At 39.8% G+C, this 12,783-nt stretch overlaps 1 protein-coding gene across 2 annotated transcripts in view; it reads left to right on the forward strand.

Moving 5' to 3' along the window:
- Window positions 1–12,783, forward strand: part of CDH13 (cadherin 13) — a 433,407-nt gene that overhangs the window by 384,312 nt on the left and 36,312 nt on the right. For both annotated transcript variants that reach the window (XM_041400548.1, XM_041400547.1), the window contains exons 9-10: window positions 1,960–2,142; window positions 3,108–3,361. In XM_041400548.1, coding sequence (XP_041256482.1) covers window positions 1,960–2,142; window positions 3,108–3,361 — 437 coding nt within the window. The remainder of the gene's footprint in view (window positions 1–1,959; window positions 2,143–3,107; window positions 3,362–12,783) is intronic.

Here is a 12,783-nt window from a genome sequence, read left to right on the forward strand (position 1 = left end):
AGATTTTTCCCAAGGATCAATATGAATTAGGAGCAGATGCCTGGTCAAATCTAAGGGTTACATTCTTCAGTATTAGGCTCCTTGAAGTCTGGTCACCTTTTTATGCAGCTGAATGGAAATTGTTGGGTACTGAACACTTGTGGGGTAAAATTCTGACCTTTATGGTTCTGATGTCTCATATTGTACATGCTCAAGTTGAGACAATATGAAATAACATAAAATATCAATTGGGCTAATTGGTTCTTTTCAATCAGAGTAAGAGGTACCCAAGTCTGCTTGATGGTGACAGCATTTGGCTGAGCTGGAAGGAGCACAATCTTGGTAATCATTCTTCTGTTATTTCCAAGATTTTTAATAGAGTTTTCCTTTTAATTTGTTTCAAAGCAAGTGAAAATATTGTTGTATTATCATTTAGAGTTAATTAAACTTCAAATGAGCTTAATGAACTGTCTGAAACAAAGCTCAATCACAACCTGTTACTTATTAACCATCAAAATCAAAAGAATCTTTAAATTCTTTGTTAGATACACCAAGGAACATAGAAATGACATATTAATGTCATCCTTTTATGAAATCTGGTTTAAGGCTGGAAAGCTTGAACTGAATGCATGCACTCAAATTATACAGAAAAAATGAAAAAGGGTTTGAAAAGATAAATCCAATCTATTGGAAAAAGAAGAAAAACAAAGATAACTGAACACAGGGGAAGACATAGTCATCTTTTCTTTATTTTTATATGAAGAAATCCACTTTACCTACTATTTGTCCAGATTGGGAAATCTATATATTAATAAAATGCCATTTTCAGGATTCGGTATTTTCCCAAACTGCTCTGCAGTGTTATGACTTCTGGTGTTCTGTAAGACAGGGAAAAAGACATTTAGTTTATTCAGGTCTTGAAGCCACTTGGGTGACTCTTGCCCTTGAGTGATGCATTGTCACCAACGATGCAGCTTTTAAGGAGCACACGTACAGCAAAACCTATTTGTGCCATTAAAGTTTGTAATTTTGGAATTTTGAAGGCTTAATCCCTAGAAATGCTAAGATTTCCTAATGATCTGTAATGGCAGTGCTGATGTTCAGCACTTCTCAGGATTAGGTCTGTTATCAGCCTGGTTTATCCACCTCCAAAGCAGGTATTATCTTATCACTCTTCTATACAGTGCTTTTAGCACGTCAACCTCAAGTACTTGAAAGGTGAGGAGTGTTATTAAGTCTGACCCTTGCAAGCTTTTCCAATGGTTTGCTTAATGTTTTTTTCCTACATAAATAAGAATGATGGAGAATAAACTAGAATTTTCTTGCAGGGTTGAATCATCCAGCAACGCATTTCACAAGGTCATAAAAAAATCCTTCCACTACAAAAAGAAAGCAGCTCTGACTTTTAGTTATGCAGACAAAGTGGTAGCATGAGGTCCAATTATTTTTGAGTGTCTTAGAGCAAGGCCTCAAAAAAATGCTCTGGGAATGGCTTTTGTGAGACCTCCTTTGTGTCTTGACAACAGTGCAGTGAAAAACAAATGTGTGTGGGATAATTCATGAAAAAAAAAAAGTGTGAAATACAAAACTGGATTTATTTGTAAATAAAAGTGGATTTGAAGGCAACAGGGATCTGTACAAGGGTGATTTCTCTTCCCTCAGTTCCCTTTCTGGGAACTGCGGGTCTCTTCATGCTTCACTTTCCAGTAATATGAGCTGAACTGTCTTCTTGTGATCAGAACCTTCCCAAGCTCCATCCCTATCACATCACTGCTTATCTGCCATCTATTAAGTGGAGAGCAGCTGAAGCTGTGCTACCTCGTATTTCACAAGTGAGAATGCATTATTTAAAGTTTCGGTCAAGGATTCCATCTTCCTCCTGCTGGGGTAAATAATTAATGCTGCCTTGGATATTTCTTGTGTGTGTGTGTGGTTATTATGTCAAAATAGTAATGATTTCCTCTGTGTTTTTTTTTCCAGTTCCAGGCCACAGTGAAGGAGGGGGTCACAGGTGTAATAGTGAATTTAACCGTGGGTGACCGGGACGACCCCGCCACCGGGGCGTGGAGAGCTGTCTACTCCATCATCAATGGGAATCCAGGGCAGAGCTTTGAGATCCACACCAACCCCCAGACTAATGAGGGAATGCTCTCTGTTGTCAAGGTAAGAACAGTCTCCTCCTGCTCTGTATTTTTGCTGTCAGGTTCATCCCTGGGTTCACTGCATAAAACAAGGCACAGCACGGATAGGTTATTGGAAGATGTAAAGTTGCCTTCCAGCCCTTGTCCAAACTGTGTGTATAACCCCTTCTTGTGTCACAGTAGCATTTTTTTAGTCAGAAGGACTGGCTGTTCCTAGTTGTTGTGCTTAAATAACAGCCAGGGTTGCAGTAAGTATCACAATTAATAATGACATTTGACAACAAAGTTTTGTTTGTTGCTGGAGGTGCAATTAGAATTCAAGAGCCCCGTTTTGTTCTCACTCAGAGAACACATGCAAGTAGCAGGGAAGAAAAGGACATGGATTAAGAGAGAATCCGTGTTTCCAAAGTGGATTGGTCCCACATTTCTAAAGTCTCATAGGAAAATTTATTGCCTGTCTTTGTATGAAGACAATCCCGTGTCTCAAACTTAACAGATACAAAAAAGAATAAGAAAATAGCCCTGTTTGCTGCCTGTGCCAGAATGCTCTCTTCTTGGCTTCAGAAGAGGCATTGTCAATTCTTAAGACAAATGCATGTATTTGCCTTTGGTTTCAGGACAGACATTGAGAAAGCAGCTTGTGTTATTGTCATGAGTAGCTACTGAGTGTGACTCATTTGTTTGTTAAATGCATGCTACATAAAAATAAACATGTATAGATGAGCACTGAATTGTGTCTATGAGGTATGGCAAAAAAATGTGAGCTCTTGGACAGGGGGATGTCTCCATGGCTTTTAAGTCCATTATGTTTATTATCTTCCATAAGAACTGAGTGTGTCTAATCCTGAACTCTCATCAAGTTCCACGTGCAGGGAATGTTGTCCTCCCTTTCTAGATAATTCTGCTGCCTGCAAGTTTGCTGTGGGCTAAAGGAAAAAGCATTAAGCATTGTCTTTGACCTTTGCTCTCTGATCTTCCACTTTGCAGCCTTTAGACTACGAGATTTCAGCCTTTCACACGCTGCTGATCAAAGTGGAAAACGAAGACCCGCTGATCCCAGACATCGCCTACGGCCCCAGCTCCACGGCCACCGTGCAGATCACCGTGGAGGACGTCAACGAGGGCCCCGTGTTCCACCCAAACCCCATGGCAGTGACCAAGCAGGAGAACATCCCCGTTGGCAGCGTGGTGCTCACTGTGAATGCCACCGACCCGGACACTCTGCAGCACCAGACCATCAGGTGAGAGCAGTGCTGTTACTGTGATATTTTTATTTTTCTCTTATTTTAGCTGAGAAGCTTCAGAAATGTAAACAATGACTATCTGGTGGCTGTGGAGTGTGGTCTGGAAGTTGTTTACCAACAGGGGCATCTTTGATTGGTCCGTGTAGATTGTTTCTGTTTAATGACCAACCATGGTCCAGCTCTGAACATGCTTAATGAACAACGATAGTGGACTCTCTGAACAGTCACAGGTTTTTGTTTTTCATTCCATTCCATTCCCTTCTAACTTTCTAATAGATCCTTTCTCTCTATTCTTTTTAATATAGTTTTAGTATAGCATTTTAATATAACATAATATCATAAAATAATAAATCAACCTTCTGAAATATAGACTCAAGGTTCTCATGTCTTCCCTTATCCTGGAGACCCTCGAACACAACCACACAGTTCCCTCTCATTTTCATCCTCCACCAAGTGGGGATGTCTTCTGTGCCCAAGAATTTGCCTGCCAGTGCAGAATTATGTTTAACTTAGTAAGAAGTTACAATTTATATTTTGTCCTGCAATTAGAGATTCTGTTTGTTGAAAACAAAGGAGTGCATTAGACAAACAACAATCATTTTCCACACCATGACGTTCCTACAGTAGAACAATCAAGAGCCACAAGGAATAGACTTGGCGTAACATACTTTCAAAATTACTTTTAACCTGCTTGTTTATTCCTCTTCCTTCATGAGAGCCAGGGAAGACATATAAAATTTAAAATATCTATAGAAGTGATGCATCTGTTTTACATAGGGTTTAAATCAATTTATGACCACTTATAGTGTCCCTCAGTAAAATAATGACCATCCATCTACTTTCAAGAGCTGAGAAAATATTTCACAGTGAAAGACTGAAGCTAAAGGAAGCTAAGACTTGGCCTTGTGCAGATAAATGAAAATAAATTATTATTTCTGTGCTGTGATAATATAATCCCACACTTGTGCCACTTTGCAAGGAGCAAACCTGGGTATTACGTGTCATCTTCTTCTATTTTGATCCACCTGGTTTGGTCTTTTGCCGCTTCAGATTCTATGAAAAATTAAAAAAAACAACCACTTTGTTCTCTAAAACTAAATTGGCTTTTTCATCATTTGAGAATTACAGGTTAGGCACTACCACTACAACCTACAGCTGTGTTTAATTTTTCATTTCTCCTTGTAAGTATCATTTTCCCCAGGTCTCAGTGTATATAAAAGGGGATAAACTCCTTGTGAGAATGACTTCAAAGCTGCAGCTGAACAATGGCTCTGTCAATCCAGAGCATGGGCAGAGATCTCTCTGCTGTCACAGGGTTATTTAGCAGTGATTGTGCAGTCCTTAAAGAAGGTTTGACACGTGTACTGTTCTACAATAAAGAAAGCTGCTGATCTTGGAGACGTTCTCTGTCAGCAGCAAGTCTTGGTGAAAATGTCACTGCAAAGGACTTGGATTTGAATGATGAGGAGGTGAATTTAAGCAGGAGAGTGTGCTCATCTCTGAGAAAGGAGGAAAAAGGCAAGGCAGGTAATTAAAAGTTCCAGTTCTCTGCATCACCTCAAAGATAATGTTGTTAATGACATTAATAATTCAGCTTTTCTCCTTCTACTTCTACCACTGAAATACCAGTTTATCTGCAGGATGATTCTTAGCACATTGTTTCCCTTGTTTTCTAAATGGATTTATTTATAGAATAATTTCTTATTCTTAAGTTTAGCTTTTGCTCCAAAACCCCCTTATTTCACACACAAAAATTTGTGCCTATGGATGGAATTTCTGTTGCTTGTCAGGCAGGGTAATGTGACCCTCAGCAGCTTTGCTCAGAACCTGGCTTGTGCAGGTATTTATTTCCTTTGGGTTTTGCACTGAGTTTAAGAAATTAATTTATTGGTGCTGTCCATAATTTATGTATTTTCATGGGAGATGGGAAAACTAACATTCATAAATATGACACCTGATTTTGTGATGCTAAAAGAAAAAAGCCATGAAAATGTAAGAATTTTGTTATCAAAGCCAAAAATCAGGGAGCTATTACCTGAACTTTTCCCCTTGACCTACTGATTTTGCTGAATTTCTCCAAACTACATAGACCCGAAATTAAAGGGCACCCAGTGAGTCACTGAATACTCTTCAATTTGCTTTAAGGGTAGTGTAAACAGTTAAGAAATTTAAACCTGTTCTGAAGTTCAGCACACAACTGTCTGCCAAGGAACCCCCAAATCTTGACCAACTCATAAAATAAATTTTCCCAGAAGTTTTACTATATCTGCATAACCAAGCATGGAAGGCTTATAGTCAAAAGCAAGATTTTTTTTTTCCTTTTATGTGCAGAAAAGAAGAGAAGAATTAAGCTAGACTGGGCTGGGAATGAGGGATGATCATATGAAGGAACTATGGCAATGGAAGTGGTTGTGTAAGCCAGAGGAAAATAATGCAAATGCAATGGAAATCTGGGAAATGGTAGAATGCACCAGGAAAAGGCTAATTTGAATACTTTTCAGTCCTATTGGTAAAATAACAGGAAAACATAAAGCAGCATTTTTAAAAGATATTTTAATGCTGGCAGGTGTTGAAACACCTGGGTGCCAGCAGTGAAAAAGACATACTGGTATGAGAACAGCATCTGGAATTAAAGACAGGGTGAAATTCCATGTATAAAAGCCAAAATCACTCACTGGTTAGGGTCTGGCTGAAATATTTACCTCCAATTCCCACAGACAGGTGTGTGTTTAGAGTCTGGGACCATGTGCAGGATTTTTACAGAGCACTGATTCCATATTTGTGGTTCTCAGACTGTAATTGTGCTATCAGTCCTTGCTGTGACTATATAGTTAAATAAAGGCCAAGCAGGGTCAGCACAGGCTCCTAAATGAGTTAATTGAATATTAATGACCATGAGTGAACTATGTTTTGTCTGTAAGAAGCAATGAATGTCAGATTTGTGCTGTGTGAACCATGTACATCACCCCCAACAATGTTTAAATCTCTTCAAAATGGGCAGACCAGCAGAGAATTAGTGATGTTGGTGGGCTTTGGGTTCTTTTTTCCAGCCTGTTACAACTGAAATATATCCAACTGCAGGGATATTTTTAGTTAATTTTCTGTATAGAACTTGTAGAAGGAGCTGCTGATTATTTGTAATCAGGAAATTTAGTTACTCTACTAGATATAACATGATAAATGCATTTCAAGACCAACAAAAAAGAGTAGAGAAAGCATTTTTGCCATTGTCTGCAACTAGATTGAATTTATTCTTTGAACAATGCAGATCTGAATCAGAATTGAATTACTTATCTCTGAAAAATGTGGCTTACTTTGTAAAATTTCCTGAAGACAGCTGTACTTTTGAAGCAATTTTCCTTCTTATTCTTCAGCTTCAAGTGTTTTTGCAGGCTGAGGAAGAATTTCATTTCAAAGCTGAAACAAGCCGGCAAAAAAAATGTGTTTCAGTGAGAAAAATGAGACTCCAAATCCCAGACCTGGGGCTGTGGCTGTTTGTCTCCACACGAGGGGCAGAACTTGCACAGAGCCAGCTCTTCCCTTTCCATTGGCACTAAAATTCCAGAGGAACTCGAGGCAGAGGTGGGAGCATCATCCTGGAAATTAGAGGTGGAAACCAGTGCTTGTTCCACTCTCCTTGTCCTTAAAAAGAACCTGTTCAAGCTGGGTCACATTTCTCAGATCCATTCTTTCTTTTTTCCTTTCTTTCTTTTTTATTTTAAGCATTTAAATCTCTCTCCAGTTTCCATCTTTTCTAGAATTAAAAAAATGAAAGAAATCCAGAAGGCCCCATTTTAATTATAACCCAACAATTTATTAATAGAACAGTAATGAAGTTTCTGAAATTTGATTTCTTAATCAGGGACCATTGTTATTTTTGTGCCAGATTTGAGAGTTTAATTTTGGGTACTTCTTTCCAACCTCTGAAATTTTAATCAGAAGTTTTAAGTGTACATGTCAATGAGAAGTTAAAGGCCAAATTTAATAACATTTTCTACCTTGGGAAATTAAAAGAAGAACCTCACTCTGAAACCCATTATTAACAGTAGATCTTAATTAAACACAGTTATGATTCTCAATATTTGACTGTGTGAAGAGATTGGTTTCAGTATTTTTCCCTTTTTGGCATTCAACAAGTGCAGAATATTCAATTGTTAAACTTTTAACTACGTGTAAATAAGTTGTTTACTGCAATGTATTTGTAATTTTTAATTAGAGCATGTTGTTTTCTGGTTTTGTGGCTTATCATGGCAATATATTTTTATTACCTACTGTGCTCTTGGATTTTAAATTATTTATGTAAACATATTGTTTATTCTCAGTAAGCAATGTGACTCAATGCTTCAGAAATATCTTCATAAGAAAAGTTTATTACAGCTCTAAAGCATATCTAATTCATTAAGTAGAATTAAAATGCAGCATTTGAAGCTGGAGAACTCAGAACCCAAACTGCACCGAGTTTCATGGGAACATGAAAGGCTGCAGAGATATCTGAAGCTCTGTATGTAAATAAGGTATATATTTATGGGTAATATTTATAGCAAGCTACCCCACATAGTGCAGGTGGCTCCTGGAAGCACAGGGACACTGTTTCCAAGTCTGGAAATAGGAGTAAAGTCATTTGTTATTGTCAGCATTTCCAAATAACGGCTACTGCTCTGTCTGGAAGGGAATGGACTCTGTTTCTCTTGATATAAATTGCATTTTTCTCTGCTGCAAACTAAGCATTAATGGGGCTTCCTGCTGGAGCATCAGAGAGGGGAAGGAGGAGGCTGAACCCAACTGAGTTAAGAGTGATTGTGGGTTTTGCTGCCTTGAAGAAGGTTCTAGTTAGTCTCTTCTGCCAAGCCTCCAGTGAAAGGATGAGAGGAGAGAGAGCCCTCAGTTTCCACGAGGAGGTTCAGATTAAACACTGGGAAAAAATTCACTGCAAGGGTGGTTGGTATCAGAATAATCTGCTTGGGGAGGTGGTGGAGACACAGCTCTGGAAGTGTCAAGAGCTGTCAGGATGTGGCACATGGAGATGCAGTTTAGGAGCTGGATCTTGGTTTGCAGCTGGATCTCAAAGGTCTCTTGCAGCCTTGATGATTCTGTGCATGGTTTGTGTTCTCACCAAGAACCTCTGGATGATGGGCTGGTCAATGCCTTTGGGAGCAGGAATTGTTGCTGCTGGGACATGTTTTGCTTTAGATGAGATCATCCTGACTTTGGGGTTGGTGCCTATGGAGTTGGAGGAAATCAGTGGAAATGTAGTGGCCTCTGATCGATGGCAGCCATGATTTTTGTCCAAAAAAAAAAAAAATAAAAAGGATGCCTAAAATGCTACAAAATAGTGCTGAAACTCCACTGAAATGGATTCACACATTCAGCTCAGTAAGTTTCTCCCAAATCTCAAATGGTTGAGAAAACTAAGGAGAACTCTCTGGAAAAAGTGAGTGTTACTTCTGTTCCTTTCCTTGGGTGCCAATCCCCACCCTTCCACACAGAGAATGCATAAGCCATGAATCACAAAGACAATGCAAAAAGCCTTTTTCATGTCTCTTGCCAGGATTTTTCCAGAGATCCTGAACCCCCTGTGAACAAGGATGAGGCTTCACATCACATTGCTCACAACCACTTAAGGGATCAATTTTGCATACTTTGTTGCACATCAAGCCTTTTTAAAGCACTTTTGTTACTGGTGGAGGTCAATAAATTCGCTTTTTTGGGATACACTCCAATCACTTCCAGAAGTACTACATAATGAGAGAGTGATAGGAAGACTTAAAGAGTGAATGCTTAGGAAGCAACACACTTAGTCATGGTTAAATATGTCTCCTAGAGTCTGAAGGACTTGTCTTTGATTCCTAACAACAGGAGATTTGTTTTCCTTGTGCAGACAGAAGAATAGCTCCATTGTTACAAATGAATGGCTGAGCCATGCTCTCAGCATGCAGCAGCAGAGTTTTTCACTGTAAGTTATACCCAGGAGCATCTCGAGTTGGCTCTGCAGTTTTATTGATGGCCTGCCCGAACCCAGCCACTGGGAATTTGTAGTGCATCTCTGGATCTGAAGTTGCTGTGTATTGAGCAGTGTACACTGCTTTTCTCTTCCTTTCTCTCTTTTAAGTTAGATGGAAAAGCAGGGAGAGACAGAATCTGCTTGAAGCAAAGAAAGGATTTTTCTCTTCTGTCTTTGTGAACTCAGAGACACAGAAACACCAACTCTGGAGAGCTGTGGGTGTTGGGGTGTCCAGCAAACAATGCCAGAAAAGAGGAGATTTAATCAATTCTGAAAGAATGGACTTGGGCAGTTCCCTTGTCCACTGCCTGTAATTGCAGGTTCTCAGTGGCCACTGGCTCAAGAGTATTTTACACAGCAGTCTTTTTACTGACACTGTTCCTTGAAGGTGTTAATACTGTTTGAGTGGGTAATTATTGGGATGTTTGTATTTTACTATCATAGAACTAATATCTGAAGGAAAAAACAGTACAAACTTGCATTGTCTTTGTTTGTTTTGTTTTGGGGTTTTTTTTTGTTTGTTTTGTTGTTTTTTTGTTTTTTTTTTTTTTTGGCAGTTTGTCAAAACTGACTTCCACTTTTCATTTACTGAGTAAAGTAAATGACCCCTCTTTTCCCCATACAGCAAACTCTTTAGGCCTACAGCAATAAGACAAAGAAGTAAAATTGTTTCTGGAGCTGTACCTCCTTTATTCTCCTCTCATACTCAGAATCACACTGATGTAACTCTGGAAGGGGGAAAATGGAGCCAAATCAGCCCCAGTTTCCCTGTGCAGAAGGTGGTTTGAAAGAAAATAAACAAAAATTCTCAGGTGGGAGCTACAGAGATGGGACAGAAGAGAACAAATGACTGGAATTAAATTCCACTGCTGAGAGAATTGAAACATCTGCCAAAGCTGGACTCTGTAAAAGCTGTGGACAGCACCTGGTGCTGACCATTCAGGAGAGCCAGTTCCATCTCTGTCAGCTCCCACAGCAGAGCTGCAGAGTGCAGGATGTGCTTTTCCCCCCAGCTGGGAGCAGATGTTGAGAGCTGCCTCCCAAGCCCTGTCATTCAGTCCCTGTGTTGCTCACAGGCATTCCCTGGCTGCTTTAATTTACCACCAGCCTGGCAGCACCTCCCTGCTGGCAGGCCAGGGTCCCTGGCACCACTGATCCCCCAGCTGCTTCCAGTGCCTCCCACAGTCAGGGACACCTCCAAGTCTTCCCCCTGATGTTTCTTTTTGTCTTCTTTTTATGATATTTTCTGTGTTGGGGCAGATATTTGACCTCTTCTTTACTTCCTTCTGCTGTTGTATATCTTGATTTTCAGCGCTTGAGGTCAATCCCAGCTCACCAGCTGGGGCTGAGCTTTGTTATAGCAGTTTTTGCCTTGCTGGGAGGTGAGGGATCTTCCCTGCTTGCCTTGTCTCTGCTCATATCTTATCTTCTCTGGATTCTTGGCTCTTCCTAGCAGTTGCCAGGGTTTGGGGACAGGTTAATGTACATAACCAGGTTGGTATAACTTTATTTCCTTGTCCTCTCCAGGAGGGAGAGCAGGGGGCAAATTTTTATCCAGACTGAGTGAGGCTGTTCTGAAAAAATAGTGTCCCTTTCCTGAGAGGGGAGAAAAAAAAAATCAATCTCTCTCCCCTTGATTGGTCTCTGAAATAGCAGAAGTATCTGAATTAAATTATTAAAGGCTACCTGAAGCAGGGGGCCCAGGAATTCTCAGTCCATGATTCATAGTTTTGCCCAGAACCCAACTACCTGAAGCTAGACTTCATCACTCCTGACAATACTTGTCAAAAGATCCTGTTCTTAAAATTTTCCACTGCTCCACTCTGTTGGCATAAATCATACCTAATATGTTGATATTAAAGCTGTGGATGATAGCATTGAAAATCTGTGTTTCCATGAAGTCAAATAAGCCACAGTCACCAATTTCAACTTGCCTTGATATTATCTTTAGAATCCTGAATTCTCGATTAATAAGGATGAATGTAGCATTTAAGGGGAGTTTAATTAGACCCTCTGTCTTTATCCTGCATAACAATATTATGCCACATTATGATTTCAACCGTGTCAGCACTCAGAATGAATGGCTGTGAACTGTGAAATTATAGGGCACATTTTTCATGTCACTGCCTAAACAATATTGCAGATCTTCTTGAGAAATATAACAATAGGATCTATCAGTCACAAGTTATGCTTGCAGTGGAAGGCAGATCCAGACAATAACTCACTTTGTCATTACTGTTCTCTTCTAGTCTCAGAAAAGGCAGGATTTTTTTCTGTGGAAGAAGTAAAGAGTATCTTGATTATAATAAGTTAGCTATCAAGTTTGAGGACACAGTGTGAGGAGCCGTGTTGTTGGGGAAAAAGGGGCTATGAATTTCTCTTAATATTTTAAAGCTATTGAGTTCTGGAGTCTCACTCAGCTGGGTTTGATCGTGTGTGAACATCTGTGTGTAGTTACAGCTTTCAGCAGTGCTTTGATAGAAATTTATTTGGGCTGGTTATAAGTGTGATTGGAGCTCCAGGGACCAGTGGTGTTTTACAAGATGGCAAAAGCTCTAAAACCAAGCACAGAAATCAAAGATTTCCAGAAAGATTGGTGCTGCACCCAGGCCTGAATCGTGCCAGGAAGGGAAAGTGTCTAATTAAGCAATTCAGCTCTTTAAAGCAGGTAAAGCTCTTGGATGGCACTGAGCAGGTCTTGTCAGGGACATTCTGGCCATATTTCATTAATCCTTCATCTCCAGACTAAGGATAGAATAAATCATGGACACTTCTAATTCAGTGGCAAAATTCCTACTGAATCTGGGAGTCATTTTCCACGTGGCAGCAGAATCTTTCCCAAACACACAGAATTTCTGTTCCTGCTGAATCTGGGAGTAGTTTTCCATGTGGGAGCAGGAGCTTTCCCGAACACACAGAATTCCTGTCCTGTGTTCACAGCCACTGCTCAGTGGCAAGGCAGCCCCAGCCTGAGCATTTCAAGGTACAAAGGCCCCATCTCCTTCCAGGCTCGCTGCTGGTTATCCTTGGAGTGGAATTGAAGTTCAGTGAAGAAATTGTCAGAAGGTTTAAGCACTCATTTTTACTAAATGGAGCTCTGCAATGTTACTGTAATAGGAAAAACGCCTTGTAGAGTTCAATTGGAATTTTTCTATTAACTTTGTAATAAGGATGCCAATTTCTGCAAAATAGTTTCTGAGTAAGAGTGAAATTATGCACTTTGTTAAGCAGCAGTAAGCCTGCAGATTCAGTCTTGGTTCAAATGTGAATTACTAGGGACTGACTTCTTCCTGATTTTATGATCATTATACTCTAGGTAAATATGCTTACAGAGACATGCATGCCTGCTCTACATAAAGCCAGATAATTATTATCCATGGAATCTCTTGGGCAGCTCCTCTGGGTAGTGCTCAGCTCC

The sequence above is a fragment of the Onychostruthus taczanowskii genome, unplaced genomic scaffold, assembly GCF_017590055.1.
Source record: "Onychostruthus taczanowskii isolate IOZ18803 unplaced genomic scaffold, ASM1759005v1 scaffold18, whole genome shotgun sequence".
In the NCBI taxonomy this organism is placed as follows: Eukaryota; Metazoa; Chordata; class Aves; order Passeriformes; family Passeridae; genus Onychostruthus; species Onychostruthus taczanowskii.